The sequence below is a fragment of the Dermacentor andersoni genome, unplaced genomic scaffold (assembly GCF_023375885.2).
Source record: "Dermacentor andersoni unplaced genomic scaffold, qqDerAnde1_hic_scaffold ctg00000042.1, whole genome shotgun sequence".
NCBI lineage: Eukaryota > Metazoa > Arthropoda > Arachnida > Ixodida > Ixodidae > Dermacentor > Dermacentor andersoni.
The window spans coordinates 1,591,787-1,619,779 of record NW_027314756.1 but is presented as its reverse complement, the minus strand read 5'-3'; the positions used below and the strand labels follow the sequence as shown (position 1 = coordinate 1,619,779).

General features: G+C 43.8%; 1 protein-coding gene across 6 annotated transcripts in view; it reads right to left on the bottom strand.

Annotated features, from left to right (window-relative positions):
* The window catches only part of LOC140212784 (uncharacterized), a 237,803-nt gene that overhangs the window by 176,048 nt on the left and 33,762 nt on the right, over window positions 1-27,993 (bottom strand). For 5 of the 6 annotated variants that reach the window (XM_072285779.1, XM_072285783.1, XM_072285780.1 and 2 more), the window contains exons 8-10: window positions 23,108-23,440; window positions 21,800-21,852; window positions 20,150-20,339 (exon numbers count right to left, since the gene is read on the bottom strand). In XM_072285779.1, the coding sequence (XP_072141880.1) occupies window positions 20,150-20,339; window positions 21,800-21,852; window positions 23,108-23,440 (576 nt within the window). The remainder of the gene's footprint in view (window positions 1-20,149; window positions 20,340-21,799; window positions 21,853-23,107; window positions 23,441-27,993) is intronic. The other variant, XM_072285782.1, reaches the window with a different exon arrangement.

The window sequence follows — 27,993 nt, the reverse complement described above, 5'->3', positions numbered from 1 at the left end:
TGCCTGTAGAACTATCTGTTGCATAAAGTGATGCTTCCTCTACTGTTGAAAAAATTAAAACATTTGAACTACATCATAAGCCACAAAACCTTGTGCCAAAACAAAATCATGGCAGCGGGTAATAAAACATGAATTCTGAACTGTACTGCTATATACTGCAGACACATTAATGACATGACAAATAACTGCAAGAAGTGCTGTCAATTGGTTGAACCCAGAGCAGTAAAACTTTTTGCTCATTCAGGAGAGTTGGCTGCCACAATGCATTAAACGCATGGCACTAAAGCATGGCACAAAAATGCAGCTAAAAGGAATAAAATTGCATAATTTTGCCTTAGACAAGGTGCTGCTAATTTTGGTTAGATACTGAAGTTTGCAGTCCAAGCAGGTGCATACACAGCAAAGTAGAATTAACAGTAGTTTTGGCTGGCTGGATATTGAGGACTTTTTTGTTTGTTTGACAGGAAACCCACAAACACCACTAAATATCTCAGTGCTGCAGTAACAAATCCAGTCACATGGGACACTTGTTTTGAAAAAAGAAGCAAGAGAGCTTGACAGCCAATGGACTAAAGCACACATGACAAAACCTTGCTATAGCCAAGCCAAGTAACAGTGGGCCTGTAGTTGGGCATCGTGCGTTAGTGGGGCCAACAAAAGTTGTTTCAACGTAGCTGTCCAAAATTCTAGCACATTAAGACCAATGCAAAAAGAGCCTCATGCCATCGCGTTAGTGAAAATGAAGGCTCACAGAAATTAGAAGCCTTTCGCATGCCTACGTTTGGAACTAACATGCAAGAGAGGAAAGTTCCTTGGAAGACCTACAGCCAAACACTATGCATTTTTTTTTTGCATGCCGAGGCAAGCACAAATTGTTTCCTCATGCTTGCTTAGAGTTCTGGAAACCATTCAGAGCATCAGAGGGAAGGCACAGGTCAGTAAGAGCACACATGACGGCACAGTCTCGACCTGGATGACAAAACCCAACTCTTTCATCACATCCCCCATCTGACATAAAAGAATATAACGTACCATGCCACAAATACCATAACAATTGGTAGATAACCCGTAGGTAATCTGCAGAAAGAACATAAACAAGGCCAATCACTATCTTCAAAAACGAAGAAGAAAGAATTTTTTTTTCAAGACTGTGCAGTTGAGGCAGTAGTAAACAAAATTTGAAAAAGGGGCTTTGATTTCCGATTGAACACATGCCCAAGGAAACATCTCACTCAATGCAAACGCTGGAGTGTATGTAGCTGAAGATCAACAGAACTAAACATGCAAAACTAATCAAACAAACCCATGCTTAGTTTGCACAATCTGAGACAATACACGCTGAAACAGCCAAATGGCTATCTGCAGACAGTGGCAGAAGTGTTCTAACACTGTGGAAAGGAGCAGCAATATAGCAACACACATGGACAAAGAAGGTGGCAGCTGCTCTCCCCTCCAAATGCCTTATCTCTACGGTAACTCTTTGCATGCTTCATCTGGCCATTGTTTAAGCTTTTTAGACAGCCACTCGGATATTTCAGCATATGTTGTCAAAGTTCATGCAAACAAACGTGTGACATAATCCTAATGGGTAGGATAGGAATATACGTACTACTGCGTTAGTCCAAGAGGAGCACACAATGTAACGTTATCCGTCCCTTAGTTTAACACAGCAAAAAAAAAAGTTTTCTTTATACCTTTCGCACTGTGTTCCCTGTGACTTACACAACTTATACACTTCCCGAATGACAAACTTGAACAGAGTATGCTGCAGCACCACCTAGACTCGAGCATACTATGCAGCTTGCTTGCATGCGATTGCCTATGTCCTGCAGCCAACCTAACAAAACTAACAAGGAAAACGGAAACTTAACATCACACAAAGTTCTTTTCCCATTCTTACAGAGCTAACCATAAGCTCTCAAAGTGCAATGCCACTGCCTCCATGCGGCATACGCCCACAAAATATGATTACCCTGAGCCCACAGGCAACTGAGAAGCTGCACATAAGTGTGCACTGGTAAGCATGCTAGGCAACGCAAATAAGCCATGAGAAAGATGGAGAGAAAAATTTGGCTCGTACAAATGATTTTTTGCTTAGCTCACAAGGCAAAACACCACTACACAGTTGACCAAACTACAGGCCCTCTGGTCCTTAACCCTCTGAGGCGCTGCGTGCACAATTGAGTATGCCAAGGTTGTGCATCAGCTGCAAAGGCAATGACGAAAGTAATAACATTTAAAATGTGTAACATATCTAAAAACTTACAACTGGAATTGTGATGCAAGTTCGAATATCATGTGCAAAATTCTTTAGTAAAACAAGTGGGAATGTAGGTTGGGTGGGTATTTTTACTCAGGTATGAGTATGTCGTACGCAGCGAGTTCACACCTTTCCTTGTTTTTCACAATTTGTTGCACCAGGCACAATTTTCAATTGACTGGGTAAGTGCTTTTCAAGCCTGCTAGACATGAAATAGTTGATGATGTCATATCTCATGTTCCTGTACGAGTTTTCACATGGAGTCCACATTCTCTAAGCATGACACAGTAAATTATTGAAAATTGTTAATGTATTTTGCAGCTGTATACTTTTTACGGTTCCGAAAATATATTAAATGCGGCTGAGGTAAGTTTTAAATTAACAGAATCAGTTAACGCCTGAGAGGGTTAATCATACTCGAGATGGAAAAATTTATAAGTCCACATCAGATTATATGCTAGTCTCTCAAATATGCAATGGACGTATGCTTGTAAGTTCAACGCACACTTCCCTCACTAACAATTAAAGATGTAATGGCAGTACATTAGTAATTAAACTCAAACTGAATGTAACATTAAAAGAAACATAAAGTCCTCTTTTTGTAAGCTCTCATCAGATGAAAGAGCTCAAAATTAGGCAGAAACAAACACGACAAATTAAGAATTCTGCCTCTAGTCTACAGAGACCAAAGAAAAAAGCACTATCCAAACATACTAAGATAATGTTTCCTTTGGAGGTTGTCAGATGCAAGACAACAAAGCGCACATTGCAACTGGCATAAGCTACATATGAGAAAAGTTGTTAGACACCACACCCATGCGGAGCTGACATCCAGCAGAAGGTCACGCTTAGGCTTTGCTGCTATGACGTTATAGCTATCGTTAGAACTAGGCTTGTGCAAACATTCAATAGTTTCTAATATTCAATCGAATATTTAAAAAAATTAATCATGGGCTTTTACGTGCCAAAACCACAATGTGATTATGAGGCACACCATAGTGCGGGACTTCGGAAATTTGGACCACCTGGGGTTCTTTAACCTGCACCTAAATCTAAGTTCATGGGTGTTTCGAATTTCGCCCGCATCGAAATGCAGCTGCCGTGGCCAGGATTCGATCACGCAACCTTGTGCTTAGCCCGATCAAATATTGTGCCATTCGATATTCACTTTGGCTCCAATTTCAGTATTTGAAGTTTTTTAATTATTTGAATCTCAGAAATATACATATTTTTCTGCAAATAAGCCACACTTCCAATTACAACATTCCGGAAATAAAAAAAAAATCTGAGCATATAAACCTGCAGGAATAACTGCATACAATGCCCAAATCTTTGTAAAAACAGTCTCAACATGTAAAAGCAATCTCTATTCGAAGATGCAAGAACTCTTCACACTATATCTTCGGCCAGCTGCTCTGTTCCCTACCTCTTCAGCGATGCTGATGGCAGGGACCTTTGGCTTAAAGGTGGTTTCACGACAGCATGGGCTGCGCTGCCTTGAAACCACACCTTGAGGCAGAATTCGCATGTAACCCACACCCAAATTTTACAGTTAGATGTTTTCATTTATTTGATGCGTGCGTGCGCGTGTGTGTGCGTGCGCACGCTTGCAGAACGAAATGCGTTAAGCTCGTGCATAAACAAAAAGCATCAAGTTGAATTTGCACAACACAACATCAATTGTCAGCATCCCGCAGTCAAGGTCGCACTTCATAGCACGGTGACGACACGACTGGAATCCACGAATCACTCCCACGGCCTCAACTACAACAAAATTTTAAGTAAATTGATGCACAGCAGTGAGCAAGAGCCTGTAAACAAATTTTTCTGTACAGCTGGAGTTGCAAGAAACAACATATTGGAATAACGACACTTTGAAAATAAACTGATTCATAGATAAAACAGTTTCCTTTCTTTCTTTTTGAAAGAACTAACTTTTCTTAGTTTGTCAACATCTGGCTCTTATGTCAAGGTTTATGTAAATTCCAGAACTATTTGAACTATTCACTTTCAATTAACTTGACATTACTTACTATTCACTTTGAACCCGAAATTCATATTCGCACAAGCCTACGTAACAACCCTTAATAAGAAGGTGCATGAAGGTAGTGTAATGAACCTCAAAGGCAGTGCTTGGCATTAAATTTAACATTTTCCTCTTTGTGCAAAACAATGTACAACCACAGTGGTGTACCTGCATTTCAGACACTCAGGCAACCTTCACACATGGCAGTTTTGTTCACCAAGAACAAGCTTAAGTACAGAATTCTTCGCTTCATACAGAGGGATACTTAGACGCTCTTGTACTGTATTTACTCGCTTCTAACACGCACTTCCGTAAAAAAAAAAAAAATTTTAATTATGGTGTTTGACATCCCAAAGCCACAACATGGCTATGAGAAATGCCGTAGAGGGGACAGCTCCGAACTAATTTTGACCATTCAAGGCTCACATGCACATTAGAATCGACTACAAAAATGTTTCCACTGGTCGCACTCCATTGTCATTTACTTCAAGTCTGTCCACGTGGTGCATTTCCTGCACACATTCTTCAAATGAAAAGATACTGCACCACTGCTGTGTGCAAGCTCCACATCCATTAAATGCAGGCAAGGCATGATTCAATAAACAACACCAAGGTGTGGAGCACCATTGTACCTGCCGCCTGCATGCGTAATGCTGACTGTGTATGGCGCACTGAAAAAAACAAGGTACCTCTCCTTATTATAAAGTAAATCTCATTAATCTGAACTCCAAGGTGAACAGAAGCTTGGGTATTTGAATAAATAGAGTTCCAACTAAGGAGAGCACCTTTAAGTTTAGAGCCCGATCAATTGCACAGTACAGAGCACAAAACCAAACCCATCACTGGGATCGCATTGATAGTTTTATATTTCCTCCATCAGTGCACAATGACATGTGCCAGAAGAAGCCTAGATTCCATATAAAGTCCAAGTATGATAAGATTGCACCTTGTGTGCCATTAGCTATGGGTGCGAGGGAGAACCTGCAAGGGTGTGCCAAAAAGGATTGTGGCTTGATGCGTGCCTAGCTGTCTGCCGCATGCTCGATATTGGATATGACGTGACCGAGCATGCAATAATGGCATCAAGCGTGCACTAGGAGAGAGGGAAGGAAGGGAGGGGCATAGGTGAGGGGGTGCGGTAACATGATCAAGTGCATTCTACAGTCTCCTTCCTGCTACTGTAAATTTTAAGCCGGATGGGAAAGGACGGCGCACACCACTCTGCTTGTTCTGACTTGGTCTTGGCTTCCTGCGCAACCACACCTTTCCTTGCAACTTTTATGACATTACAGTAGCTTGCAATGCATTGAACCTTCACCTTTAGCTTGAGTTTGTCCGAAAAGCGGTCCATGGGAGTGCAAAACTTTGTACGGAATAACCACTGAGCATTTTTTGGAGTTCGAATTCATGGGAGCATTTGTCTATTCAAATATACAGGAGTTTGCCAGCGCCAAAAGAGCAGTTGGAATTATCTATAAATTCAAATTAAGACATTTTAAATTATCAGGATTTCATTTTATGTCATGTGCTTTCCCTGCAAATGTCAGGATAGGTTCTCATTCGTACAGTAGTTCAGAGCAACCATCGGTAACTTGACAGGCAACTCACTCCCACACAAAGCTTGTCGGGGTACCTTGGGGCAGATCCCATATCCCATTGGCAAATATGTGTATATACTAGCTTATCTATTGAGAAACATCCTCAAACCTCCAGGTGAAGTACATTGATGTTTTAGTTAGCAATTATTCACACAGTGAAAAATGGACTACTGAAATGTGTTTATTAGATTTTCAATAGTTCACCACAAATTTTGAGGACTTATTTCTCGAAAGTGGTGCTAAGTGCAGGATTTATGCTACATGGACATTACTTCATTAATGCTCAGCTTCACTTAATACAACCGGGAAGTGTGCTCTAAAGCAATCAATTTCAAAGCTAGCGAACCTTTGGCTCTTAGCTAGCATTACTGTGCAATTTTACTGACAAGCAGTGTCTGCCTCTTCAACTAACCCAGCTGATGTGACAGAAGTGTAATATCTACCACAGGAAATCATTTAATATTGAAGTTTGTTTTTATTAAAGGGACTGACAACTGGCCAGAATCTGTAGCGTGACGTTGATGGAAATGAAATGACCATGATTTATAGTGATATAATTCAGCACACTGCTCCAGATTTAAGTAGGAATTATAATTGTAAGTTGGCAAAGTAAGACTCAAAAACCAGTAAGTCAGCCTGGCGGTAAAGTATCGGCACTTTGGATGTATTATATGGGATTACTGTAAGTAAGTACACTGTTATTAAGTACATCATACTTACTGCTTAAAATTGAAGTTCGTATATTACAGTAAAATCTCGTTAAACCGTACTCATTTAAACAGTAGTTTCGCTTTAAATGTAGTAAAGTCAAATCCCTGACTCAGCGACTCAGCGGCCATTGAACATAATGTGTTTTGTATCCGGATAAACCACCCCAACTTATTGTGTACGTATCGGTTGGCACGTAGTGTTTCCACTTTTCATTGCACAAACACGGCGGTGCGTCATCTCCATCAGGTGGCCCAGCAGAACAACTAGCCTCAGAGATCGGAACAATGGCCTCCAAGCGCCCTGTGCATTTGTCCGTGAAGCCACATCAACATCAACATCATTTCGGCGGCATGTCAGAGAGCGTTGTGGCATAGTATTCCTTTCTCTATGGTTGTGGCGTCACACAAGTGAGGACTCGCGTCATGCCGAAGCTCGGATAAAAAAGGCGCCGGATGCTCAGCATAGAAGAAAAATTAGACATCGTTCGTGCTATCGAACGTGACACGAAGAAGTCGGCGCTGGCACGCGACAGGAATCTGCTGTTGACGTTGTTGATCTGCTATTGTGGCATTTGGAATGCGAAGAAGTTGCTCAGCAGCACTGCTGCCACCGCTAAGAGATGTCGGCTGCGAGGTTCGACTTTTCGCCATCGTTGCCTCTGTTGTTACCGACGCGTCGGCTAGCAACAGTGATGAGGACGACACAGGAAGCGACAGCACGGGCGACTCAGGCCGACAGTGGCAGAAGCTGCGCGTTATGTCAGCCGCACGAATGCAATCGTCGCGACAAGAACAGCACCCCGTAATAAAAAAGGTGCCCCGCGACTTCTGCAGCGCTACCGGGCGCGTGCACGGAGAATACATAACGCCAACGAGGAATCTGCCATGCGAGCGTTTGCCGAGAAGAGGGGGCTGGCTGAAAAGCTGTCTCGCAGCTTCAGTAAGTTTGAGGCCGCTGTCACTGCTACACCACCGCGGCATCAAACTAAAATAACACTTGGCTAAGTGAATAAATACTGCATGTGTTTTGCCCCTTTCATCGCACCCTCTCTGAGTTCCGTTTTTACACGTAAGTGGTCGATCTCATGCTATTTCGGTTAAACAGTACAACCGTTAAGCACATACTTTTTCCGAGCTCCGGCCAACTACGGTTTAATGAGGTTTCACTGTATTAGGTTTTTGCTCTATATTCTGTGTGTATTACGAAGTAAAAGAAAGTGAATGCTAGCGAGCGACACTGCCTTCGTGATAACGAGTGGTGCGGGCAGTGCTGGTTTATGCATAGCAGCACATTACGGCTGTTATATGTGCACAAGTTGGCGAGTTAGTAGGCCGAGTTCTGTGGTCTGTGAGATATAAAATGATATCGACAAATTGTGCCATAAATGAGTGCCAGCTCTGCAATAATAGCACTATTGGCATTTCCTACCACTTAGCACGCCTTACTTAAAGAGAAAGCTTGGTGCATGCGGTCAGCAAAAGCATGTTTTTTGAGATTTTATTTATTTATTTGCAAATACTGCTATCCCATGAATTGGGACATTGCAGGTGTGGTACAGAAGATTATACATAAACAATATTAGGAAAGTGCATGATTACAAATGGGAGTGCAAAGATTTACAGAGAAAACAGTACAGTATCATGAAGAAAATACATGATTTGGCAATTCTCGCACAAAATGATCAACAGACATTTCACGTAACGTGCCATCTAAATCGTTCCACAATTCAACTGTGAAAGGAAAAAATGAAAATTTGAAGCTGTCTAAAAACGACATAAACGGCACGATGTTAAGCGGGTTGGAACGGCGCGTGACACGTGCTGAAGAACTGGCGAAAGAAAAGGGGGCGTCAACATAAATACGCTTGTTGATAATCTTGTGAAGTAGGATAATGCGATCACATATGAGTCTGTGTTGAAGTGTGTCAAGTGATAACGTGCGGGCGTGAACTGTGGGAGAGAAGTGACAGTCATAACGCTTATGCATAAATCTTATTGCTTTTTTCTGCACATTTTCAAGTTTAATGATGTCTTTGGCGAAGTGTGGCGACCAGACCGCCGATGCATATTCAAGTACAGGCCTTACTAAAGATTTGTACGCCGTCAGCTTGCAGTTTTTGGTTGCATCTTTTAATGTAAGTTTTAAGAACCCGAGTTTCCCGAGTGCCTTGGAGCAAGTTAAATCTACATGCTTAGACCAATTCAAGTTTGAACAGAACGTTACACCTAGGTACTTAAACTCGTTCACGTGCGTTAGTTGATGTGTGTTGTTCGTGTACGAAAAACAAAAAGGATTTTTCTTGTTAGTGAATGTCATCGATACAGTTTTGCTAAAATTTAACCTCATCTGCCATGTGTTGCTCCAATCACAGAAAGAAGAAAACACATTATTTAGAGTAAGCTGGTCGCATGCATTAATTATATTTGAATACAGAACGCAGTCATCTGCATATAAACAGATTTTAACTAACGTGTTATTAGTTATCTGGACGACGTCATAATGTAAACGAGAAATAAAAGTGGCCCTAGAACTGATCCCTGCGAGACGCCAGATGTTATATAGACAGACTTTGATTGAGAGTGATTAAACGTGACAAACTGTGATCTTAATCGCAAGTAGTCCTTAATCCAGGCCAGTAGTCGGACACCATGAGTTCCCTTGAAAAAGGCGCCAAGTTTAGTAATGAGCTTACTATGACAAACCAAATCGAATGATTTTGAGTAGTCGAAAAAATGGCGTCCATCTGACCGCGATGATTTAGGCACGATGCAATGTCGTGTGTGAATTCAATGAACTGCGTGAGAGTAGAAAACCCAGCCCGAAAACCATGCTGATTATTAGACAGAAGATTATTGTTAGACAAGTACAAGACAATATGTTTATGAATAATGTGTTCAAATACCTTGGAGCAAGTGTATATTAACGAAATCGATCTATAATTGGAGAGGCTTTGTTTGTTACCAGACTTAAATACTGGTACTACATTAGCTATTTTCCAAGTTTGTGGAACGGTTTCAGTTTGGAGTGATTTTTGGAAAATAACAGTCAAGTATCGGGCACACCACTCAGAATACTTTTTTAGGAACATGTTAGGTATGTTATCGGCTCCAGCACTTTTGGTCGTGTCAATTTGCAACAAAAGAATTTGAGATTCGTTTGTGTTACAGTCGAGCCCATTTATAAAAATATTGAAGTGCCACAAAAATTCCATTATTATAATCGATAATTGTTATAACCAGGTTGCATGAAAACATCAAAATAAGGTGATGGCAGAGGTGATGTGAGAAAACTATAATGGTGGGGAGGCCAGTACCCCTCCCCACCACCTTCCTACATTCGGCTGCTGATTGTGTTCACACGTTTACTTCCTGGGCACTCCACGCGTAACAAGCCACGGCTGTCGGCGTTAAAGAATGGCACTGCTATAACAACTTCAACGAGGGGTCACTGGTGGCAAGCGATATGCGAGCACCGCCGAGGCATCGATTTTGTGGCCCCGTAAAGGGGCCTTTTAAAAAGTGAGAAGGTTGCTGCAGCAACCTGTCAGCTTGAGAAATCCTGGAGAAACGCTGGGGCAAGATCGCCACAAGCATCTCGCCACGTACTTCTTACTGCCTTGCACGAGAAAACCCTACGTCCATCAGCCTTGTGTGCTTTATGCAAAGCTTGCCGACATCCTTCTCCAAGGCATCCAGGTGCTCCACATAGTGCAGAGGAAGGTTCCTCGCAAACACGAAGCCCCGGAGGGACTGAATCATCTGCCGGGTCTCTTGTGAGGTCAACGTTGAGGCAGCCTGCCCTACCTCGTCATCGCTGCCGTCGTCACCGTCGCTATCCGATGCAAGCATGTTCGCAATGATCGCCTCATTGGTTAGAAGCACTTAGTTTCCAAATCTATAGCATTGCACTTTCTTTTCACCGGCAACGTCGTGCATTGCCGATGATTAGCGGGCGGATCAGCCATCTTCCGTTTCGGCGGCGAGTCAAATGAGCCTTAGAAACCACGTGGCCAGGAACGATTTTGACGCAACCAACAAAGATAAACGCGAGCGATTAAGCTGTTTGTAGAACTGTGCTGAATGAGGAGCCAGCAAGCAATCTGGGAGCAGCGCAGGTGGCGCGGGCCATTCATGTTCGGAGGGGTGGGAGGGCAACAGAAGACAGGCGCATACAGAAGGCTGGAAAATGAGCACGAGGTGGCTGTTGGAGCAGTGGGCATTCGAATTGCAGTGCATTCGAATTTCGGCTCGAATTGCACTACCTTTTGGCTCGTACAACCTGCAGCCGGACTTCATTGTTATAACTAATAATGTCGCAACGGGGCATTGTAGTAAGCGGGTTATTTCACCATGGAAAACATACAAAAGCTGACGGTGCAGCAGCTTCTCATCGTTATAACTGATATATTGTTAAAACCGATATCGTTATAAGTGAGTTCAACTGTACATGGAGGGAGCCGTCGCTGGGGCTTAGATTCGGACACCAACTATTATTGTAAACATAATTCAATGTTTCATAAAACATGAACCGCAGGAACATCTATTGATAATCAAAATATTACTTTCTTACAGCTAATGCTGCACTTGTCACTTGCTTCCCACCAATGCCGGCATATAATCGCTATTGCACTCACCTATCACTGCTTCCAGCATGTTTATTGAGCACGACAGCATCCGCAATGCAGATTGGAAAATTATGATACTAAAAAAATGTTCCACAGCATTTTCCGCATTATTACTATGTGATTGAACAGTCAGACCAGTAAGCTTTTCATTGCACTAAAAAAATGGGTACCTTAAATATGGTTGTCAGACTCTTTAAAACAACCCAGAACATTACACATAACAAAGGCATCACATGGACATTTCGAAGACCCTCAAACAGATAGCACATACAGGGTGTCCCACGTAACTGGACAGAACCAAGGTAACGTTTTCCATGGCTTTGCGCAAGTCAGATTATTTTTTGTATTTAACCTAATTACATAATTAGTCTATTAATTAAGTTCTAAAATATTAGTCAGAAAATTATAGGCCATCATGAAAAATTTCCTATCCATCCTTCTACTGCTCTATACGTGCTACATAAACATTTTTTCTATGCCAGAAAGAACCCCACCAGTTTGATAAAACAAAATAAGGTACGGTGTAAGCTTAATTACTTCCACAACACATATTTTTTAATGTCTAAAGCTTCTTAAAATACAAGAAAATGTAAAAGCTATGTTTTGAAAAAAAAAAAAAAAAGAATGTACACAAATCAATGGCGATCATTGTAAGTGTAAGCGAATAGCCGAACACTTTTAGAAAGCTATTACAGTACAACCTCGTTCAACGTTTTGGAAAAAAATTCGAGAAAAAAACATAACCCAGAAAATGTACAATCCAAAGTGACTAAAAACTTTGACAGACTCAACTGTAGTTGAAATCTACGTAATGGGAAACATTGCACAAATAATTGCACAGGAGACGTCGACACGCATCGAGTTGCAGGGGCTTTGGCGGTCAGAATGTTGTTTCATTGTTTTCCTATTGCGCAGTGTTTTAAGACAATGACAGGAAACCAAAATGAAATTGAGCTGGTGCCACCGAAGCGAAATACGACGCTCACATCGTGCCGCCTAAAACAGGGAACAGCGGCTCGTTTAAATTACCGCCAACTAAAGGCATGCAGTGAGCTTTCAACGGTACCACACACTGTGAAACAGATAAACGAAGATGCTTATCGCAACAGGGTTATCGGTGACAGCTGTGAATGTGGCGTGCGACAACTCGGTAGGAGGAGATTGACTGGTAACGGAATCAGAAGCTCAGTGCTCGCCAGCGTTTTCACACGAGACAGGCAGGCAAGTACAACTGTGTGGACGCTGATGTGGCGGGTGGCTACTGTTCTCAGTTGCGCACTCCCAGCGCCTTTTCTTATTTACATGGGATCCAGCAGCCAGAAAACGTATCATACGATCCCAGTTTGGAAAAATACTGAACGGTGGTGCCGAAAAATTGTGTTTTCCGGAAAAGTATGAACCAGTAAAAAAATAAGGGTAACTCTTTTGGGTCATTTCTTGTGTTCTAGATTGCAAACATTGGCGGCGGAAGATCGCACAAAATAGGATCGTATCAACAAGGTTGTGCTGTATAGATTTATTAAAAGAATGATGCACCTGAAGGCGTATATCTGTTGCAGTGAGGACATTTAGGTAGCGCTTGTTGTTTCACTGCGTAATTCCATAGAAAGCATAACCGTTAATCAGCACATTCGTAGCAGTGCTGGAGCCCTCTACTACAGCTGCCACAGGGTGAGAAGGCAGCGGGAGAACAGGAGGGCAATCCTTTTTGAGTGCTACAATGCATTGTCTAAACCTTCAAAAACCCCAAAGTTCTCACGTGACAGCTTGTGTCGAGAGACCCCGCTATTCACTCATGCACAACAATATTACAAAGGCATGTTTTCAATGAAGCCAAGTTCTACCTTAACCCCTTCACTTCTGCCCGTTCAGCACTCTGGCGCGCCTAGTGTTCCATGGCCCATTTTCCTGCATCATTTCGGGGGTGCCATGACATAATAAATTGCTCTAATACCAGCTACAGACATCACATTTAAAAAAATGTCTGGTTTAATTTGTTCACAAAAGGCTTCCGCATCAGACGCAGTAAAGAAAAGAAGCATAAAGTGAGTATAAAGAAGTTTTTTTTTCTGTCGCCCCCTGCTACGCTTCCCTTCCGAGGGAAGGGAAGCGTAGCAGGGGGCGACAGAAAGTTAGGTGGGCAGATGAGATTAGGAAGTTTGGAGGGTCAACATGGCCACAATTAGTACATGACCGGGGCAGTTGGAGAAGTATGGGAGAGGCCTTTGCCCTGCAGTGGGCGTAACCAGGCTGATGATGATGATGATGATGAAAGAAGTTTAAAACATCCAGCAACGCAGAGTGCAGCTTTGCGTTTTTCTCACTCAGAACGCCTCTTGCACTTTTTGACTTGACCCTTGAAAATTAATCAGAGCCTTGAAGGGCTCTGCTACACAGTGTTTGGCGGCATATGCTGAAAAGAATGAGCCTGCTCGGAAGTCCGTAAGCTTTTTTCAAGCCTGGTACACAGGTTGCAATGGCTACAATAGAGCGGAGTTGAGCAAGCGTTAAGGTTTCCACTGTTTTACTATTGCCTTCGCCCGAAAGTGTGGAAAAGATGTCCATCTAGTGCGCAAAACCCAAAACTAGAAAATAGCCTGTAGTCTGCTGCCATCTATAAAAAACTTGTTAAGACATCCACTTTAAGGGTGGCCGCGGGAGCTCATGGGTTAACATTGTTGCCCATTACCTATCTTCACAACCTCTGGAATAGCCCTGGATGCTTAATGAAATTCGATGCAATATTTATTTTACCATTAGAAATGCCATATCTAGCACTCATAATTTTGTAAGAACTACGTTTGCATAGCTTTCTATACTGGTATAGACTCAAGCCTCATTATAACGAAGTTGAAGGGGAGCTGAAATTATTTTGTTATATCCAGTACTTCGTTATATCCATTATTGTCATATACTGCAATATATGCACAGCGAGGTGCGAAATTGCAAACATGAAAATAAGAAGGTGGCTTTGCAGCCCGCAGAACCACTACATGGCCACGCATGCGATGAATTTTGAATAACACAAGAGAATCTTCAGCCACGCGACTTGGCATCTGACGCGACAGCCTTTTGATAGCTAGCTTTGGTTCATTGGAAAAAGGACACAGCGCAAAAAAGTCAAGGACATGAGAGAGCGACACGCACACAGCGCTGACTTACGTGTCATGTGTCGCTCTCTCGTGTCCTTGTCTTTTTTCGCTGTGTCCTTTTTCCAATTAATCACCAACAACCCCAAGCTTCCACGCTATGTACCTTTGGTTCCATTGCTGTCTTTCGTGTCCACTTTCCGCTTGGCTCACTGCAGTCGAGCAGCACATGACACACACCACAGTGCAACACTGTGCGATGAAGGAGGCAAGCGAACTTTAACGCGCCAACTCGAGATGTTCGACAAAACTGGCACAGGCCGGCTTCATTGGCCTCTGAGACTGCACCAATACCATTGCCATCTCGGAGGCCAAGCCCAGCTGCCAGCCCGAGCGGCACAGCATGCCACAGGGAGAGGGAAAAGTTGATGCACAGCCTGGGCATGACCCCCGAGATTGCGCCGGGGATATCTCTAGGCCAACATCACTAGATAGGGGCAGTTGAGAAACTCCATGGGCTCGCCACAGCAGCGAGGTGGCCCCTGACTGCCGCCCGAAAAGAGGCGGCACTGTGATCGGGATGCCTCCTGATCATGTGACTTTTGCTCAGTGTGTCGTCTGCTTCATTGTCTGCTGCTGCCATCATACAGTTCCTGTAAACCGCTGCAACCTTTTCAGAGCACCTCCAGTTCTCCGAAATTGATTAATGGTATGCATTGCAAGAGGAATGTGTCACCCTGCCGCGAGCACAGTAACTTTCTCGCTAAAGGAGGGCACATCTGAACTGTTCTATAGGGCAGGAGGAGCTCTCGACGCAATGTCCGGGCTAATGTTTACAAAGTGCTGACCTATCCCAGTGCTGCTTAGGTATGGTGTTTACGCTTACCTAAAGAATAAATGCTCATAAACACATGAAGGGTGAATTTTTTGCTGAGATATATTCTTTTTAGCTTTGGCGGGCTAGCAAGCACGCTTTTGTGATGAATAAATAAATTGTGTGCAGCAAGCATGCAATATATTTATTTATTAACAGTAGCATGCGTTACAAACGATGTAACTACTTGAGTGCTAATATGACGGCACCAACAAAATTGTTTTGCCAACTGTAGGTTTAAAATGCCCTGGCCCACACATTACCATATTTTCATCATGTTTGCATTAACTGTAAATGTTCTGTTTGCGCAAACAAGCCTTAATACTTTGAGAAGTATACAATAAGTAAGCAATACTCAGCAAAACTGAAAGAAGAGAAGGTACGCATAACTGTGTTAGAATGAAACACGATAATTTTAGCTGGCTGGCACGGCACTCAGCGTGTGAAGTGCCGTTCCAAGAATATTTCTTCTAATGTTGGTACAAGCCTGGCCCTGTACACCTCGACAGAAAAAAAGACCCTTCCCCTCAAAGTGAGTCGTGAGCAGCAATATCCACTCGCACTTGCTTATGGTCTGCGTTCGAGCAAGAGAGCAGAACTGCACAACAAAGTCATCTGTTCAGACCGAGTGAATGGGCTAAATGCACTCGGTGACATCAAGCAGCGTCTCTTTTTCAAATATATGTTCACTAACTAAGATCAGATCTCTTTATTTGCAGAAGAAAGAGCTCGTCTGAAGGTGTGCTCTAACCATGCCACGTTGTCTGCTACACGGACGGCTCCACATGACCTGGCCCTAAGTCGACGCGAGCACTACCCTCGGATGGGCGACAAGTTGTGACCACCTTTTCTAGAGTTTTCCAACTGACCTCTTCTAGTAACGTTGGGCAAGGCCCAACTGTGGCTGCCTACGCAACGTGCCATAGAGAAAGAGAGGAGTGAATGCACTAATTTTTCACACCACCGCACAGCATGGCGTGACTCACGCAGACTTGCGTGTGACCCCCCGAGATTGTGCAGGGGAGATTTCGGAGGCCATGCCCAGCTGCACCTGCCTGCATGGTGAGCCACGCACAAGTGAATGCATTGATCTTTCGCACCGCCGCATGTAGCCGCACAGCGTGGCACAGCTTGTGCAGCCAAGCATGCCCAAGAGAGAGAGAGAGAGGTGGAGAAGTGCCACAGTGAGCTGCTGCTTGTGTGCAGCTACGCGCGACAGTGAGAAAGACCCGTGCTGTTCAATGACATATTCAACGCAGCGATGCTGGAGTTTTGAATTGCCATGGCGCACAAGTGCAGAACACCTCAGAAAGCAACGTGCTCAGCGTGCAATGGTTGGGTATTTTTGGTTTTGTAGACAAATCTAGCTTGTTATATCCATTGGCAGAACAATTTCACTTCGTTAAAACGAGGTTTTATATATATGGATCTTTATGGGGATTTCAAGGGGAATTTCATTTATTTTGTTATATCCATTATTTCGTTATACTGTCAAAGCCAACTATATCAAACCCGTTTATATTGAATTGTCCTGTATATCAAACAATTTCTGAACACAGTATAGTTACTATGAGTGTATATAGCAAAAATTACAGTTACATCGAACAAAAATAGCAGCGACTCTCAATATATCGAACGTCAAGCGGCGCAAAAGTGCCCCCAGAAGGTGGCTTTCCCTCACGGCGACAGGGAAACCCGCCGACACATCCCAAAGTGGTTTAGCTCAGCGACGCGGCTCCATTCACCCGCTCTCCCTACCATGACCACATCACGTCAGACGAGTCGGCGACACCCCCCCGCAAAAAATTATTCAGGCCCGCCCACAGCGCTTCCTCAGACAGCCAATCAGAGGCTCTTGTGCCCTCGTCGTGCAAGATGGTGGAAGTCAGAGTTGCCTCGCTGCTTTTCTCGTTCGTTGTGTTTACACCTTGTGGGCCTTCTCCCGCAGTGGTGCTGTGATGGCTAGCACGAAGCGCACTACATTCGCCTTTCCCCGTTAAGCTCGAAATCATACATCGAGTTGAACACGGTCAGAAGTTCGATGTCACCACAGCATACAAGATTCCAAGGTGCACTCTCAGCACGATCTTGAAGAATAAGGGTAGATTAGGGCTAAAGCGGACAAACAACCCGGTGCCCGTGGCGCCCAACGCATATGCACAGCCGTGGCGTTGAGGCAGCCGTGTACAAGTGGTTCATCCAAAACTGCTTCAGACGTGCCAGCTTCCGCATGCCCGGTAATGACTCTGAAAATGCTTATGAGTGTGACGAAGCCATTGCAAGTGTCGCCAAAGTTTAAAGCGAGCTGTCACAATTTCCAGACGCCGTTGACAGATCAACAATCGACGAGTTTGTGAGTGCAGATGGTGGTGTCACAACCAAGGGAGAGCCCGAAAACAATGACTACATTGCCGACATCGTACCGAACATAAGTGAAAGTGGGCACAATGAGGAAAGCAATGATGTTCCTTTGCCCACATCCTCCAACGTGATTGGTGCATCGCACTAGTCTGGCGCTTCTGTGCAAATGTGGAAGGTTGCAGCTTCAGCTGCTCCAACTATTTAGACATTGTGCAGAAGTGCGTGCTGCCGCAAGCAGCAAAGTTGCCCAAGCGGAAGAAGATACAGGACTATTTCATGCGAAACTAAGCTAGTTTCATCAATAAAGTGCTTTTATAAATGGTATGTGCTTTTATGACGCCCAATTCTTTAGCAGGCTTATATCGAATTATGCTTTATATCGAACTGATGGGCACTTTTTTTGCGAGTTCGGTATAACCGGGTTTGACTGAGGTTCAAGCGTATTTATTGTTGGTGACAAGCGCACTCTGCACTTTGGTTTTGTATCACCGACCACCAACCATGAAAACAGGCATAAGACCCAACGAAAACTTAAAAAGAAAGTTCATAGGTGGTAAGACACTTTAACTGGAGCTGCAACTGCATTTTTCTTGTTCTGACCATGGAAGTTGGGTGAGCATTACAACCTACAATGTGTTAGAATCGAGTAAATACAGTAAAAGTCTAGTAAATCCAGTAGCCTAGTAATTAAAGCAGCCATTCAGGACTTTTTCTCAAGATATGTTGTCCTTTTCTCATGCTTCTTGTTCTAGCAATATAAATGCACATTGCAACCAAGTCTCATAATAACAAAGTCTCATCCCACAACTACAACTACAACAAACAAAATTTATAGCCAATATTCATTATAAGCATGTATTCATTACATTGGTGAAAAACATTTTAGCGTACTTCATTATGCCCAATAATATGTTATATCCACATTCATTATATTGAGATTCGACTGTAATACACTAGGGCAAGACTACTCAGGTGCTTACATGTATGGTATTTGCAAAAATAGTTGTTCTTGACTAAAATGTCTAGATTAAAGGAATGCTTCATGCTGTGCTCATGATAGTGCCATAAGTACAATGCTAAATTTTCTTTGTAAGCCCCAGGCTTGACTATATTGTGCCAACACCATGTAAGAAAGGCAACAGTAAATGTGATGCGGTATTCCATAAGCAACTCTGTGCACACACAAGATCCAAGTTGTGCAATAAGGCATCCAACTTCATTACAATGCACCACTCCTAGGCAAATTGGACAAGGACTGAACATCTTTCCGGAGCCTGCTTCAGGAGCAAGACTATAACACGTGTTTCAGGGCCTCGGCTGCGGCTGCTCCATGCAGTGTCAATTACATTTCCAGCCTTAAAGCTGTCTCTTGCTCCAATAGCATCACAGCCAGGGTGCTTTGACACGAAGAATTAAATACGCCAATGCCAATAGAATTTCTCCCTACTGCCATAGTATATTGCGGTAGACCAGAAAAAAACCTAACTGCTAAATGTGCAATCTATTGGACATGCTACCTGCTTTCTCTGCAGACAGTTCACTCAGAAAAGCAGCTTGGCCACCAGGTTCTTTTAGTATTTTATCACATGCTTGTTGCCTGGCAGTAGAATGCTGTATGAGCTGAGCCACTGTGGGGAGTATTCAAGTGGCACAGTCACATAGCTGACACACATCGCATTTTGATACTCCAAATGTTAGTTCTCGCTTGCCACATCTAAACCACGCAGTCACGGCTCAGTGGATAGCTCCCTCAGAACAGGGGGGGAGCTCTTGCAGTTACTGCCATCGTCACTGCTACTGCTCAAACTATAGAATTTATTTGGCCTTGATGCAGTTCTATCAAGAGAAAAAAGTAAATAAAGTGGCTTAAAACTATATTGTGGGTTCAAATTGGAACATACATGTGACCCACAAAAAGGTTTCACTAAAGGACCAATTCAGGATGGACACAAAATCCAGAGGTATCACTGGTGCACTCTTTTACGTTATCCCAGTCTGAGAGACCATATGCAGTGGAAAATTAATTTGACAACTTGCATCGCAGCAGTCTGTCAAGAAAAGAACATGAGCTTCATGTCCTTAATACAGCATGCCACCCTACAGCGTGTGGGTTAGTTGGCGATAATTCACAATTACTTTTTGCGCGAAAAAAAATTTACTACAAGGACACAACACAAGCGTAAACTGTGCTCAATTACACCGTGAAGCAAGGGGGAAGAAAGAAGACAGGAAGGAAACTATAAATCTTGTCATGCAGATACCTTTTCAACCATTCACCACTGTGCGTAATTCCAGGATAACCGCTTTCTTTATTCGATAGCGATATGGACAGTTTGCTAACACTTTTGTCAGTACCTCATGCCACTTCTGCTGCCTCAACTATCTCTGGGGTGTGTTGATCACTGTTCCTGCACAAGACAGCACACCTTTCAAACTCTGGGTTGCAACTACACCCCCAACCCTACGCCCTTTGAGCCCTCTATGCACACATACGATTGCACTCCCTAAGACAAGTTGTTAAGATACCTTCCAGTCGGTCGTATATACCTGCTACCTCATGCAGCACTCCCCTTTCGCGCAAAAAGTAATCTCACCAAACTACTTACCTGTCTCAGTAGATGAGCCTTGCCGGACAAGTGCAGGCGGTTTGAAGGGCCCACCCTGGCGAGCCCGAATCACAGCCTTCTTGGACGGTGCCGGACACTGAGCCCCACACTCTACCCCAGGTGTCACTGCAACAGCACATGCAGCCTCTTCGCTGCCGGGACCACCACCTTCCATGTGCAGTGGCAATGCCTGGAAATGGAGCGCATTAAAACACATGCAAAAAAACTTTAAAATAAGTTTGGCGTGAACTAACATGCACAGCATGACAAAGAGGTCACAGGAAAATGGAAACTAATTTATTAACCACAGTCAAACAAGGGGAGCCTCAGCTAAAAGCGAACACTTCATGAAGGGCCCTGGCAAAGGCAAGCCTCCTCGTTAAACTTTTGCCTCCAGGCTGAGGCTTCCTTCTTTCACTGACTGTTAACCATGTGGAACAACATGTTATTCCCAACCCCATGTAAATAAATGTACACAGAAAACTGCATAAAATATGTTGTTTCAATAGATTCCACAACCCATTACTGCTGTAGGCCACGTTTCGAACATGTATCAGTCATTTCGTACTGCACTAATTCTAATGCACTCACTGCACTTATCTAACTGCCCTAATCTCAGTGATGTATTTAAATCAGTCAAGAGTTAAGCAATGAGGCTCTTCCTGTGGCCCCACAAATGCTATCAAATTGAGTCTGTACCTAATTTCTTTACTTTTGGTGAAAGTTTAACAGAGACCTCTTTCAGCTTATCTCAACATGTCATTTGCTCACACCTATTTTCATCTGAGCCTTCGCAGTTTAGCTAAAGTCAAGGTCGACAATACACAAATATGCGCACCCTAAACAAGATGACAGAGTGTCCACCAGTAGTACTACTGAGGCTGAGAGAAGCATTTCGAAAGCATGGATGGTGCAAGGAATGGAGGTTAGCACACACCGATGCCTTAAGTTATTTACAATATTTTTTCAGGTTCGCCAGCTTGGTTCATGGGTGAAAGTGTTTCAGAGCAGCTCTCGGAGTGAGACTGTCGCTTTGGTATAGCTTTGCAATGCTTAAGGCAAGTCAAATACATGACTTGAATAAGGTGGGGGGAAATGCGCTTTTTAAACTAAATTAAGTTCTGGGTTTTTCCATGCCAAAACCAAAATCTGATTATGAGACACACCGCAGCGGGAAACTCCAGATTAATTTTGACCACTTGAGGTTCTTTAATGGCCACGTAAATCTAATGAGAGTTCATGCATTTCACCCCCACCGAAATGTGGCTGCCATGGCCAGGATCGAACACACGACCTCACGCTAAGCAGCGCAACGCTATAGCTACTAAGCTACCGCGGTAGGTAAAAAGGGTACTCTTTAATCTATCTTACGGAACTACATCAAGCAAATTACCCATCAAAATAATGTTTAACATGAAGCCCTAAAAAAATGTCAGTAACCTATGGCAGATGTTGTTGACTGGCAAGTGTGTGTACATTCACATGGCTTTCCACTCTGTATCTACCACTTAACAAACTGAAGTCATAATAACCTTTTCTGGGTCATAAACTACATAGCATTGCTTTCGTTCATAGTGGAAGGTAATTTCATGTCCCATGAACTTTGTTACAGCATTGCGATTTAAATGTAAGTGCACAATGACAACTCACCTCTTGCGGCTCTGGCCTCAAAACTGAATCTGGAACTTCTTGGTTCACAGACTCTGTCAGGAGGACAAAAAAAGAATGAAAATGCAATAGTTAGTTACTTTATATCGCATGCTGAACAAATATAAAGATGGACCACAGCTTTGAAAGCTGCCATGGAAGCTGCCATGCTTCCAGGAATGTACCAAAACAATTACAAGAGGCGGTTCTCTTCAGAAGCTTCTACAGAAATGCATTCTTTATTGAAACTGAAGCAGTATATATTTGTTAGAAAGCACATTAGAAAGAAAGCATGAACTTGTGGCAATTCATGTCACACAAAGGCACAGTAATGCTTCAGCCAAGCGACCCTAAGTATGGATTTCAAAGCTAGAGAAGACACTCAAATAAAAGCAGTGCCAAAAGAAAATTATCTGTTCATGCCACGCAGATTACTTGCAGGCACAGACATTGCACAAGCATAAATTGCTCGAAGATGTTCATCGAGATGTGCAGTGTGTCCTGCACATTTCCCCAAACAATCTTGATTAGCACTAGTCAATGTTTTTCGCTAAGAAAGAGATAGATGAAGGTGTGTAAACATGCCTCCATGCGTGAGGACTACAGCTAATGCTAGCATGAACCAGTCACAAAAAGATGCCTCGTGTCTCATTTACTCATTAATCCAGTGCCAACCACTGTTCTGCCAGCCAGGAAAGTGGAGCAAACACCACCACATTTGGCTCTCGGGGTCTGTTCAGAGAAGTTCCCGTGTGTTCTGGGGGGGGTATACTGTAAGAGTCCACCTAGTGGACATGTCCATTTTGTCTGCTGCTGAAGTGCTGATTGGCTGGAGTGCCTGCCTCCTTCTGACGCATATCCCAGCCCAGACAATCAGTATTTCAGCAGCAGACAAAATAGACATGTCCACTAGGCAGACTCTTACAGAATACCTTCCCCCCCCCCCCCCCCCCCCCCCCTGGTTCTGCACTGCCTACAAACATGGAAGGAATTTAAAGTACAGGTGACAACAAGGTGCCATGCTAACAGAAGGCACAGCAGCGTACTTTTGTTCACCGCCACCAAGAGGCCCGTTGTTGCAAGGGCTGCCAAAGCACTTGCTTAAATCAAATCTGCAGTGCAAGATTACTTTTCAATATCGAGATAAACAGTGTATTCCCGGAGTCATTCTAGCGAAAAGCAAAGAATGTTAAATAAATTTTACTACATGGATGTTTGATTAATTGAGGTTTGAGTGAGTCACAACCAGGTTTAAAGACCAAAAGCAACCGGGTTAAGCCAGCCTACGAGTTTTCAATTCAGTAAACTGACCATCACTGCCCAATGCAGGCACTACTTCAGGAACTGTCTCATGCTTGCCTAGTGTGACAGCAGCCCCATCTTCAGGCATTCCTGTGACTGCTCTCTCTTGTTCCTGAGGCTGGATTCCCAATGAAGTTGGTTGTTCCTCCGCATGCTCTGGTGTCGCCTGTGGATCATGGGTTCTGTGCCCTTCTCTGCTCTCCTCTGCTGGAGCTGTCCCTTCCTTGCTCACAACATGAACAGTAGCGCTGCTATCTTGAAAGAACATGGACATTGTGCCGTCATCTCCTGATGTGGACTCAACATATTGATGCGACGGTTTCTGCGGGCTTCCTACAGCACCTGTTGATAAGAAAAAAGAATGAAGAAAAGTAGGACTTCACTCAAAAGTACAAGACATATTAGAGTACAAAAAAAAAACACCCACAGAGTACAAACATAACAAACACAACTACAAAGCAATCTGGCAATGCAACTGTTCAACTGCAGCAGGAACAATAATAAGCTCTGCTTTGTCATCAGTCTGCTTCCAATCACTCTTCTTCAGCAACTATATGTACCAAGTCATATTTAGCGTTCAGAACAAATAAAATGTATTTGTCAGTGCATTAGGCAAGTGAGGACATACTGCTTATGTACCACTGAACATGTATAGGTAATACTATAACAGTAACAAATCAGAGTAATGTTCATAACCATTGTATAATAAAACCTCATTAATTCAGTAAATTGGATCATTCATGCTCACCATCCCGAATCAGCAAGAGTATGGACTACAGTAAAAGCTCACTATAACAAAGGTGAAGTTACTTTGTTATATCTGGGGTAAATAGTGTTGCAGTGAGTTACCACTGGAGAAACCGATGCAAAAGCCAGCAGTACACCATCAACGGACTGTCAGCAAGATCGCTCTTTCTTTAAGGCAAGTGTCAATGTTAAGCCATCTTCGCGGTCGTCTACGCAGAAGGAGCAAGCAACACAACAAATCAGCATTTCGTAAGCATGAAGGTAAAGCGCTGCAAGCTTCTTATTTATTTACAATACTGACAGTCTCATATCAAGAACATAGCAGGTGGGCATATAATTATACATACAATGCATGTTTTATATACCAAATGGTAAGAACATCCATTTCTTACTAAGTTCATCACTGTACACAAACAGACACGTTTAAATAAAGCATTTGTCTATGCTGGTGTCCAGTGATGAGTGTGGTACAAAATTATAGGCTTGTAGTGCTCCACTGAAAGAAACCACACAAAGGGGACATCTAAAAGCAGAAATTTACACTACGAGGATCATTGCAGTACGAAACTACGAATGCAAAACTTCATGTAGCCGCATGAAAATACACAACAAAAGACAGGCTAAGAGCAGCATGCCAAAGTTACCTATGAAGTAGAGCATGTTTTCTAAAAAAGCTGCTGCTTTGTGCGCAGCTTTGTAACCATATAGCATGTTGCAAGTTCCTGCATTTGCCTTTCCTTGTTCAAGGAGTGAGGCTAAGGCGAGCTGCAAGCGCAATAGTGCAAGCAAAGATCTCAGTATTAACTACAGGCAACATATGATTTTTCGGACTCCCTAGGGGCCGTAAAAATGTCAGAAAAATTGGGCTGTCAAAAAAAAAAACAAATGCACGCCTTTTAGCAGTCCCAAGTGTTCAAATCGCTAGACGCACGTCCGAAATAGCTCTGAAGGCCTGCCAGTACACTTATTAGGCGTATCTGTGCTCGTACTGTGATAGGAGACGGCGGGTGCACGCGTGTATAATGAAGGAGTACTTACCATGCCCTGTGACAATTACCCCATCCCAATTTTGGTATGCTTCACTGCAAGCTTTTTGTATACTTCACTGCGTAATATTAGTGTACTGAGGCGAAGCTGTCTTTCGAAAACCAGCATTATGCAACGTGCCGTGCTTCCCAAGCTTCCAAGACATTGGCGAGGATTACAAACGCAGAGTCAGCGCCATTGCTAACAGCGGCGAATTGGTCCAATGGAAAACATAGCACCGAACAGAACGAAGCTCGGTAGTAATGTCGAAGTAGCTAGGCCTAGCGTCGCCATGGTGGTGGCTACGGCTGCCAGCGGATCTGCGTGAGAGAGTGCCGGCTAGAGGAGGCGAGATAATCAAAACGGCGACGGAGGTGTATACGATTAATGCTGTTCCTGACCTGCGGTCATGCCTCGATGCCTCGAGTCGACACTCGATGCTCTTATTCGAACACTCCGAGGTGCCGACGCGCGAAATGCCTAGACGCGCGCTCAAGGAGTCGACACTCCATGCTTTTTTCGCGCACTCCGAGGTGCTGACTCCAGCCGCGGGCTCGAGGAGTCGACACTCGATGCTCTTATTCGCGCAGTCAGAAGTGCCTACGCGCGAAATACCTAGACGCGGGCTCGAGGAGTCGACGCTCGATGTACTTAGTCGCGCAGTCGGAGGCGCCGATGCACAACATGCTTAGGCGAGTGCCCGAAATGTCCGCACGCGATGTGCTTGGTCGACGAGTCGGAGAGCTCCTATGCGCGAAATGCTTAGCCGCGGTACGAGGATTGCATGCGCAATGTGCTTGGTCATGAATTCGGAAACATCATGTGCTGAAAGGCCTAGCCACATGTCCGAGGATTCCGCGCACAAATCTTGGTTGCGAAGTCCTTGTCGCCGATGATCGGAATACTTTGCTGTGGGTCTGAGACGTCCACAAACGTCGGGATCGGCCATGCTACCGCAATGTCCGCATAGTACAGTCGCCGACCGATTTTCCGGACTCCAAAAATTCGGACATGCCCGATTATTCGGTCAGCTTCGCGGCACCGCCGTTCTCCCCATAGACCATAATGTATAACAACTGCCGAAAGTTCGGACACCTTGCAACCTCTCGTCTGATTTTTCGGACACTCCTTGAGCCAACTCGATCGAGGGCATCATGCACCGACTCTGACCGGCGGATTGTTCGACTTGCTGAACGCCATTTTTGTTTTGAACGGAGCCTCCTTGCTGCCCCACGAAGTGGCGCTACTGGAAATCCCCGCTCATCATCATCGTTTCTGCCTGGTTCGATAGAGTGGCCGTACAGCTGTTCCGGTTTCAGCTTAGTAAGCCATGTCAAGACAATTCAGCAGCTGATTTGTTTCTTTCGCGCACGACGCTGCGAACAGGCCGCGTTTTTCGTTTGTGCGACTGGTGTCGGCACGGTGGTGTTTGCTTTGTGTGCTGTGTCGAGGTTTCGGTATTCTAACGCGGCGTACGGAAACATTTTATTTATTTATTCAATACTGCCGGCCGCCTTTTGGTAGCCAGGGCAGGAGTGGGTACATGACGCTTTTCATATTAACGGTCCATCAAGAAAACAGCAACAGTAACAGTTACGACAGAGAACCACATAGGCACACAGAAGATTACTGCGAAGCAAAGCAAACAAAACAAGATGCAAACGCGTTACATTCAAATAAAAACAAAAAAAAAAACAAAAAAAAAACAAAAACGAGCTCACAAAGGTTATTGGCTAGAACTGACTGCTGAAAAAAATGCATCGGGTGATGATAAGGTGGCCACATCGTAGGGCAACTTGTTCCAGTCTGCTATCGTTCTTGGAAAGAACGACAGCTTGTATGTGTTGGTTCTGCACTGAGGCATTATAATTGTTTTGTCGTGTTTGTGTCGAGTCTGTCGGGTTCTGTTGTACTGCATGTAAGTGTGGAAGTCTAATTTGGTATGATTATTAATTATTGCAAATAGCATCTTCAGACGGTGCATTTTTCGACGAGATTCCAAGGTAGGAAGACCGGAGCGGCTAAGAAGATCAGATATCGATACCTGTCTTCCGTAGGCGTGGTGTATAAATCGCAGTGCCTTTCTCTGAACCCCCTCGATACTTTTTACATTCGTTTTAGTGTGCGGATCCCAGATCACGTCAGCATATTCCAGTAGGGGACGCACGAGCGAAGTATAAGCTACAAGTTTTGTTTTAGTGGTTGCATGTTTTAACCGGTGTCTTATTAGCCATAGTCTTTTGGATGCTACTGAAACCATGTTTTTAATGTGGGGGCTCCAACTGAGGTTAGAGCTGATCGTTACGCCAAGATACTTAAACTGTTCTACTGGTTCTAGAGGAGCGCTATTAATTTTGTACGAATACTTCAGTGGATCTTTCTTTCGGGTTAAGGTCATTTGTTTGCATTTCGTGACATTTAAAGTCATCGACCAGTTTTGGCACCAATTACTGACAGCACACAAGTAGTTATTTAGAACGAGCTGGTCACGTTCGGTGAGAATTGTGTGATAAATTACGCAGTCATCTGCGAAAAAACGGGCCCGCACAGGAGAGTCAAGTTTTAGGTCATTTAAATATATAAGAAAAAGAAGCGGCCCAAGGACTGAGCCCTGTGGCACTCCTGAAAATACTGGAGCGATGGGTGAGCTTGAACTGGATATCTGGACGTACTGTTGCCGGTGAGATAGGTATGAATCAAGCCACTGTAAAATTTGTTGATTCTGTAAGATGTGTCTAAGTTTTATCAGAAGTTTACTATGCAGTACGCGGTCGAAGGCTTTTTCAAAGTCCAGAAAAATGGCATCTATTTGTCCTGCTTTGTCAAGGGCTTTACAGAAATCATTGGTAGTGTGAATTAGCTGTGTCACAGTAGATAACCCGCGACGAAATCCATGTTGAGCTTCAGAAAAAAAAATTATTGTCTTCCAAGAATGAGGCGATGTGCTTGAAAACAAAGTGTTCCATCACTTTACCTGCGGTGCACAACAAGCTAATTGGCCTGTAATTAGCGACATGGAGCTTGGTACCAGATTTGTGCACAGGAATAACCTTAGCCAGCTTCCAATCCCTGGGAACGTCACCCTCTCGTAGGCTAGTACGGAATATAATAAAGAGGAATTT